This window comes from Sceloporus undulatus, chromosome 8 (assembly GCF_019175285.1).
Source record: "Sceloporus undulatus isolate JIND9_A2432 ecotype Alabama chromosome 8, SceUnd_v1.1, whole genome shotgun sequence".
In the NCBI taxonomy this organism is placed as follows: Eukaryota; Metazoa; Chordata; class Lepidosauria; order Squamata; family Phrynosomatidae; genus Sceloporus; species Sceloporus undulatus.
The window spans coordinates 12,304,491-12,313,462 of record NC_056529.1 but is presented as its reverse complement, the minus strand read 5'-3'; the positions used below and the strand labels follow the sequence as shown (position 1 = coordinate 12,313,462).

At 41.1% G+C, this 8,972-nt stretch overlaps 1 protein-coding gene across 1 annotated transcript; it reads right to left on the bottom strand.

Moving 5' to 3' along the window:
* Positions 1–1,627: 1,627 nt before the first annotated feature.
* Positions 1,628–8,071, bottom strand: LOC121914703 (cytochrome b-c1 complex subunit Rieske, mitochondrial). The gene is made up of 2 exons (XM_042438335.1): positions 7,803–8,071; positions 1,628–2,401 (listed from the first exon to the last, which is right to left on the bottom strand). Exons 1-2 carry the CDS (start codon positions 8,014–8,016, stop codon positions 1,791–1,793), a joined length of 825 nt encoding a protein of 274 aa, XP_042294269.1. The 5' UTR covers positions 8,017–8,071; the 3' UTR covers positions 1,628–1,790.
* Positions 8,072–8,972: the final 901 nt, after the last annotated feature.

Here is an 8,972-nt window from a genome sequence, read left to right as displayed (position 1 = left end):
AATGGGGAATATGATGGCTTGACTGTCCTCACTTTAGTGTTCAGAGTTGTATCTTTGCACTTTAGGATTGTGCCTAGTTCTTTCATGGCTGCCCTCCCCAGTCCTAGTCTGGATTTCGTGACTGCTAGGCTGTTCTGGTTAATATTTGATCCAAGGTATAGGAACTCTTTTGACTAATTCAATTTTTTCACTATCTAGGATAAATTCTTGTAGATCTTCAATGGCTATTATTTTTGTTTTCCTAATGTTCTGCATTAAGACTAGCTTTGTGCCTTCCTCCTTAACCATATTAACATGTTCCCATTGATTCTAACTGAGATTAATAACTGGGCTTAGAACATTATATTTAAGAACACAAGTGAATAACTAAGGACGTTACCTCTTAAAAGTTAAAGCACAGATGCTATATAACATATTTATGCTTTTAGCTTTACATTCTGTTTTACCCTGACACTTGTTGTCCAGGTATGAAAAATAAACACTTGCATGTTTGGTAGGCCTGTTAAATCACAAGAAGTATGAGACTGGATTCTAATTAGTTTTCATTATGCTATGACTTTCTTCTTCTGTTCACAAAAATACATCCTTTTCCAACTATGAGGCTATTTAAATGATCTCCTCCTGTGATATATTGTTTTGATGTTTCCCTCTTTCCACCTAAGTGTTGTTTTATATACATAAGCCCCTTTTTGTCAATGCCTTTTAATGCAGAGTAAGAGGTTCACACACTTTAAAATGAAAGGATAGTGGTTGCTGCATTGCTTTTTCCAGCCAATCAATGAACCTTCAAGAGAGAAAGAACTGACTTCTCCTTGAAAAGTAACATTCGTATTTGTAGTTAATTTCTTTAACACAAGGCATTTTGAGAATTGCTATCAGTTTTGGTTTCAACCTGCTACTTTATTTGCATTCAAAGTTCCTTGGACAAAGGCCAGGCTTGCTTTCTAATCTAGGTTTCATTTACATATGATGACAACCCAAGGAGCAATCTTAACCAATTTGTTATTGTTGTTTAAGACCAACCATTTTTGAACTATAAGAGCAATAGTGAGACTTACAAGATGTATTACTCAGTTGACGATTCACAGGTACATACTTAGTTGGAGAAACAGGGCAAGAATGAGACAATGAAAACTCACTGAGTGTATGATCCTTCAAGTGTGACATGGCAAAGCCACTTCCATTTCTGAGAAGGCTGGAAAAGGCATTGATGAAAGACGACAGGCCCTCCTTACCAGGTAGTGGCCTAAAGTCTAGAAAGGTGATCAGAAGGTTTAGATAGTACAGTAAGATTTCAAAAAGTTGATACGTCATCATGCATCTGTTTGAGTGTTTGTGAATTAAATCTTTCCAAGGGCACATAATGAAATAATCAGCTGGAACTATGTATGTTAGAATACAGGAAAGACTGAAAACTGTTGTTATGACCAGCTTGCATATTAAGCTTTGACATGTGCTCACATATGCAAGTGAAGTATTGTGCAAATTCACCCATGGTTACTTCAGTTGTCTGAATGACAGCCATTTATAATAGCACAAAACGCATAAAGCCAACTTACGCTTTTAAGCAGTCTTCAATTAGATATTAAAATTGCTCTAGTTATGACAAGCAACTACTTACAGGGCATCAGTTTAATCCTTTATTAAAACTGACCAAGTATGCAAACAAATCATTGCCACTGAACAGTGAGCTTTAACAGGTGGCAACATTTTATGACTAGGCTCATTTTTACATTACATTACACCAGCCTCTTTTTCCAATGTGTACAAGAGTATCTAGGTCCAGCAATTTAACCCACAATAACTAAATCTTCTGAAGGGAATTCATAGGATGGAACCTCAAGATTGTAAGGAGCAGGGCCTTTACGGATTCTCCCAGATGCATCGTAATGTGAACCATGACAAGGGCAGTAATACCCACCAAAATCTCCAGCATTTGCAATGGGTACACAACCAAGATGGGTGCATACCCCTATCAGTATAACCCATTCAGGTTTCTTTACTCTGTCTAAGTCATGCTGAGGATCTCTTAATTCAGTCAAAGCTACTTCAGCTTCTTGATCAATCTCTTTCTGGGTTCTGTGACGCACAAACAGGGGCTTCCCTCTCCACTTGAAAGCCATGTTCTTGCCTTCTGGAATATCAGACAGCTTGATCTCAATCTTTGACATCGCCAACACATCAGCAGAAGCACTCATGCTAGAGACAAACTGAGTAACAACATTCTTAGCAACGTATGCTGAGGCCACACAAGTTGTCGCTGTGAGAAAGTAGGAAAATGCTTTTCTGGTTTCGCTGCTCTCTTGAGAGGAAGTCTTGCTATCTAACACGTCTTGACGACGGTAGTCAGAGAAGTCAGGCACAGTGACATCATTGTGGAGAAAACGAACGCTAGCAGGAGCTGCAAAAGAGAAGGAATAATTACACAATTTTTGCATTAAAAACACTTTTTAAAATATAATAATGATCACCAAAGTACATTGTCCAAATGACAAAACTATTACTTATTTCTTGCTTTTCTTCAAGTAACACAACACCAGGGATAATGCTTATCCATAATCACATGAATATCCTACACAAAGAAAACCAATAACCACTTTTACTTAGGAGCCACTAGAATGTATGTGTTTAATGGATAGCAGCTCAACACATCCTATACATTTCCAGGTTAGTTATTTTAAGCACTGAATGTACCATTATAACTATTACTATAATAACTATGGTTATTATGGTAATAGTTATAGTTAATAATTATCTCATTTTAACACGAAAATTACAGTATGTTTTCTAGGCACAGTCACATGAAAAAGGTTAATTATAACAATGACATTACCCAATTTGGCTGCTATCATATCCTTATGTCACTAACTTTATGAAGCAATGAACATTTAGAAATGGAACACTTTCATGGCAGAAAACTAAGTATTCTCCGTTCTGATTAATGACTGAGCCAAGGTATCTTCCACTATTTCAGCCTTCATCACTTGCTGTAAAATTATATAAATCATCTGTGGCCATTAATTTTTTGTTTTCTTGGTGTCCAACTGTAAACCTCTCTTTGCACTTTCCCCCATGACTTCCTTTAATCATCACCCCAAGGCTTTGCTATTTTCTGATAGTAGCAGTGTCATCTGCTATCTTAAATTGTTGATGTTCCTTTCTCCCAGTTTTCAGATCTCCTTCCTACAAGTCAAATCCAGCTTTATGTATGATACATTCAGCATACCAGTTAAACAGAAAGGTGCTAAACTGAAGCCTTGTCACTGGAAACCATTCAGTTTTATTTTATACAGCTGGCCCTCTTTATACACAGATTCAATCATCCATGGCTTGAAAATAACCAAAAGAAATATAAATTCCAAAAAGCAAAGCTTTATTTTATCATTTCATACTCTCTCAGCCTCAGAAGATGGCAATGACAAACCTCCCTCTGAAGAAACTTTCCAAGAAAACCCCATGATAAGTTTGCCTTGGGGTTACCATAAGTCAGAAATGACTTCAAGGCATATAACAACAAATGAGGGATTCCATTTTACTATACCATTGTATTTAATGGGACTTAAGCATCCACAGATTTTGGTATCCATGGGGGATCCTGGATACCAAACATCAGCAGATACCAAGGGCCTATTGTATTCTATCCTAATTGTGGCCCCTAGTCCTGAGTGTAGGTTACACATCAAATGTTGTGGCACATACATTTATTTAAGAGTGATTAGAATGGAGATGTGGTCAAGAAATCAGAAGATTAGGAAGGGAATCTATGGAGAAGCTACACAAAATCCTTCAATACCAAAGTCAGAATTGTTCATGCCATCTTATTCCCCCTTTCTATGTATGGCTGTGTAAGCTGGACAGTGAATGAAGCTGTCAGGAAAAAAAACAACCCAACTCATTTGAAACTGATGCTGGAAAAGAGCTGTGCAGATACCTTGGGTTTCCAAAAAGACAAATAAATGGATCCAAGAGGAAATCAAGCCTAAATTAACCCCAGAAGGCAAAATGACTAAACTGAGACTGTCATATTTTGGACATATCATGAGAAAACATGGCTCACTAGAAAAGACAATCATGTTTGGTAAAGTAGAAGGCTTTAAGGAAAGAGGAAGACCAAAATGAAGGAAGCCACAGGTCTGAGATTGGAAGATCTAAGCAGGGCTGTTGATAACCAAGTGACTCAGAAATTTCACTGAGTGAAGTGAGGATTTCTCCAAAATAACTGTGCACACAAATTATGACAGGTTTTGTTTTCTGTCCAGGAATCAAAGGGCAACAACACTAAGAGTTCTCAGAAACACGCTTTAGGCAATTTAGGATCTCCTGGGACATTGTCTGCAAAGATGATTACAATACAGCGTCTGCAACAAGCTAGAACTAATGAAGGAATAAACAGCATCTCTTTACAATTAGCTTCTTTGAAGACGACTTCCTAAAGAAATTAAATGAAGTTTGGTGTTACGATTTTTAGGACAAAGCTAATACACATTTAATTTCAAGGTCTAAAGTTAAACAGAAGACTATTTGCATCCAATGAAGAATTAATGAAGCAACACAATTTTTAGCAAGTTTAAACCATTTCTGCTATTTCCCCAAGCGGCACATTATCCCCATCTGTTAAACATACATTTGTACACTTGGAACACATTATACAAAGCATATTTACATTTTAACCGTATAACAAACCAGAGTACACCTTGAAAATATCAGCAGTTCCTTTCACTCAACTGTAGTGTGTCTCCCACACAGTCTCATGCCTCAGTACCTGACCTTTTAGGAAGTTCAGTACTACAAATAATACTGTAACCCTCTGCCATTGCTTTTCTCTGAACGAGGACAGACTGCAGCTGGAGAGAATCCTACAAAAAACAATTATTCACAATAGTTAAATGGTATTTCCATATTCAAACCATGGTGGGTTTTTCCATGTGAAGAAGAGGCTTGCAAATTGGACTGGAGAGGGAAGCAAGCCTTACTGTGACAATGGCCCTATACAGACAGGCCAAAATAAAGCTGCTTCAGGTCACTTCGGAGGTATGCTGCTTAAATGATACATGTGTCCCAAGAGTCCGGAAGCCACACCAAAGCCACGATCCTAAAGACTGGAGCACAGCTTTGGAGCAGCTTCCGGACTTTTAGGATGCATGCATCATTGAAACACCTTACCTCCAAAGTGACTTGAAGCAGCTTTATTTTGGCCTGTCTGTATGGGGCCAATGTAAACCCAAAAGAAACACACAACCATTCTTCACCCTTCGATCAGAGCCAGTGGACGCTGTAGTGGTTAAAATGGAACCACTGATTAATTACTGAGAAGAAAAGTAAAGATATACAAATAAACACTAAAGCTAGAATCATCCAAGCCATCATATTCCCCATCACTATGGCAGGGGGTTGGATGTGAAAATTGGACAGTAAAGGAAGCAGAATAAAAAAGTATCCACCCATTGGAGATGTGATGCTGGAGAAGAGTGCTGAGGATACCATATATGGCCAAAAAGACCAATAAATGGGTCCTTGAACATATCAAACCTGAAATCTCCTTGGAAGCCAAGATGACAAAATTAAGGGTGTCATACTTTCGACACATCATGAGAAGGCAAGACTCACAAAAAAAAAGACAATAATGGTAGGGAAGGTAGAGAGGAAAGCTACAGGCCAGACGAAGAGACTCAGAGACCACAGGCCTGAGTTTGCAGGACCTGAGCAAAGCAGCGAATGACAAGGGGTCTTGGAAATGCCACATCTACCGGGAAAAATGTAAGATACTGCACTTAGGTTGAAAAAATGAAATGCATAGACATAGGATGGGGGACACCTGCCTTAAGGAGACTACATGTGAAAGGGATCTAGGAGTCCTAGTAGACCACAAGTTGAACATGCATCGATAGTGCAATGCCGCAGGTAAAAAGGCCAATGTGATTCTAGGCGGCACCAACAGAAGTACAGCGTCTAGATCAAGAGAAGTAATTGTGCCACTCTATTCTGCCTTGGTCAGGCCCCACCTGGAATACTGTGTCCAGTTCTGGGCACCAAAATTTAAAACGGATGTTGACAAATTAGAGTGTGTCCAAAAGAGGCTGACTAAAATGGTGAAGGGTCTGGAAACCATGCCCTATGAGGAATGGCTTAGGGAGCTGGGGATGTTTAGCCTGGAAAAGAGACAGTTAAAAGATGTTATGATAGCGCTGGTTAAGTATTTGAAGGGGTGTCACATTGAGGATGGAGCAAGTTTGTTTTCTGCTGCTGCAGACGCTAGAACACGAAAGAGTGGATGCCAGCTACAGGAAAAGAGATTTCAGCACAACATTAGGAGGAAGTTCCTGACAGTAAGGGCTCTTTGAAAGTGACACACACTCCCTCTGAGAGTGGTGTAGTCTACCTCCTTGGAGGTCTTTAAACAGAGGCTGGATGACCATCTGTCAGGTATACTTTGATTGAGAGTTCCTGCATGGCATGGAGTTGGACTGGATGGCCCTTGGGGTCTCTTCCAACACTCTATGATTAACTGGTGGTTAAAGTGGAAACACTGCAAGGAATCCACAAAGCTGTAGGAAACTCACTTGGTGACCCTGAGACACCCTTAACCTCCCTCTCTCTCCTTCTTAGCCTGCCCTACCTCTCAAGAAGGTTGTGAGGACAAAGCTGGGGTGACATATTGAACCCGTCGAACGGAAGAATTCAAAGATACAGCCGTGTTAGTCTGCAGAATCAACATGCAGAGAGATCTTGTAGCACCTTTGAGACTAACAAGAAGGCGTTGGCAGCATGAGCTTTCATAGACTTCAGTCTACTTCCTCAGATGCATTTGGTGGAGTGCTAAGCCAGGGACAGACATATATATATATGTGTATAAACATGTGTGTGTGTGTGTGTATATATATATATGTGTGTGTGCATGCCATGGGTATGTGAGAAATTCAACACAAAGGACTTTGAATTCAAACTGACATTCTCATATACCTAATATGTCTGTTCCTGGCTTCAACTCCACCAAATGCATCTGAGGAAGTAGACGTAAGCCTAGGGGAAAGTTCATGCTGCCAACTTTTCTTTCAGTGAGTCTCAAAAGTGCTACCAGGTCTCTCTACATACTGATTCTATAGACGAACACGGCTACATCTTTGAAATAGATTAGACCTATATCTGCCATATATAGCTCCTGCCGCCCACTCCTTTCTTTCAGTCTCAAAGGGGCTACAATCTCTTTCTATGGCGGATGGAAGTTTGGATCGAATTGAATTGGATGAGACCCCAGTCCAACCCCCTTCTTCTGCCATGCAGGAACTCTCAGTCAAAACAATCCGAAGAGATGGCCATCCAGCCTCTGTTTAAAGACCTCCAGGGAAGGAGACTCCACTCCAAGGGAAGAGTGTGTTCCACTGTCGAACAGCCCTTACTCTCAGGAGGTTCCTCTGTTCCTTTGTTTCAGGTCCTGTTCTCTGGAGCAGCAGAAAACAAGCTTGCTCCCTCCTCAAGGTGATATCCCTTCAAGTATTTAAACAGGGCTATCTTATCCCCTCTCACCCTTCTCTCCTCCAGGCTAAACACCCCCAGCTTCTTAAGGCGTTCCTCATAGGGCTTCGTGGTTCCCAGGCCCTTGACTACTGCCTTCCGCTGTCGAAGAGCCCTTCCTTCCTCTTCTGCGTGGCTCCGAGCCACTTCGGCCCAATGACGGGGCTTTCTCGGGAAGGTTCTCCAGAGGGAGGCTGAGAGAGCGTGCCTTCCTTCCCTGACTCTCCAGCCCAGCGCTCAACCCCCTCCGCCCGGGCCCTTCCTCCCGCATATCCCCCTCCGAGGCGCACCGTTGAGGCTGGCAGAGGCAGCGAGGCCTCCCCGCGCCGCCTGGCCCTGCAGCGACTCCCGGCAAAGCAGAGGCCGCTTGGCTTCCAGGGTCGGCACTCTGGCTGCCGACGGAGCCAAGGCCGGCGCCAGGGGCTTCAGGGGCCCCGGAACAGCATGCGCCACCGCCGCCAAGTAAGGCGCCAAGGGCCCAGAACGACCAGTCAGCGACAACATGGCGGCGCCTCTGCTTCTGGCCGGTCACCTTCCCGTCTGACGTCAAGGGCGCACCCCACCCACCGCTACGCACTGACTCAGGCTGGAAGGGGCGGGGCCAAGGAACGCATGCGCACTTTCCCCCTCCTTATATCGCTCAGCCTAAAGAGGCGTGGCTGGGCGTGTGACGTAAGCGAAGGAGGCGTGGTTCTCGAAGAGACAAGTAGCACTGTATCCTTTTTTTCTTTAACCCTGTCGTCGCCGGTCCTTTCGCTAAAAGCGGGACTGCGCCTGCGCAGGATGCTCCAGTGCGGCTGACGATTCCTCTGAGCATATGCAGAGTGCAAAAAGAAAAAAGTACCAGAAAAAATATATTTAAATTTTAAAAAAAAATTTGTATTAACATTATTTAAACTGATGCAAAACCAAGACTCTTGGGAGATAATGAGATAATAATTAATTATATCGTTCAAGTTTGTGAAAACTCAGTATTTTCTGGTATTTTTTTATTTAGGTAAGGGCCAAAAAGGGAACAAATAGAAATGAATAAAATGAAAGCCAGAGTCTATTATTGTGTTATGTGGACTTTTTATGGCTTATGGAGGTAAGAATGGTTAATAATATATATAATATATATATTTTTAACATGTCCAAATCTCTGAAGGTAGGAAGAATCTTTCTATGTATATTTATTGTTTATTTGGTTTAATTTGTAATGTTTATTTTAATTTGTAATGTGTGTATATATATATATATATATATATGTACTGTATATATGTATATGTATATATATATATATATATGTATATAAGTGTGCTTACATATATACATTGTTGTATATATGTATACGTGTATATGTGTGTGTGTGTATATATATATACACACACACACACACACACACACACATATGTGCCTTGAGGAGCTGAAGCACACACATTCTATTTACAACTACATGTGCTTGGAGCATATAGTGGCAC

What these genes read in the sequence shown, in the direction of transcription:
- LOC121914703 (XM_042438335.1), bottom strand. Translation starts at nt 8,016, where the DNA reads ATGTTGTCGCTGACTGGTCGTTCTGGGCCCTTGGCGCCTTACTTGGCG. An exon ending in TGCCTCTGCCAGCCTCAACG is followed by an intron (nt 2,402 to 7,802) that starts GTGCGCCTCGGA and finishes TCTCTTTTGCAG; the next exon opens with CTCCTGCTAGCGTTCGTTTT.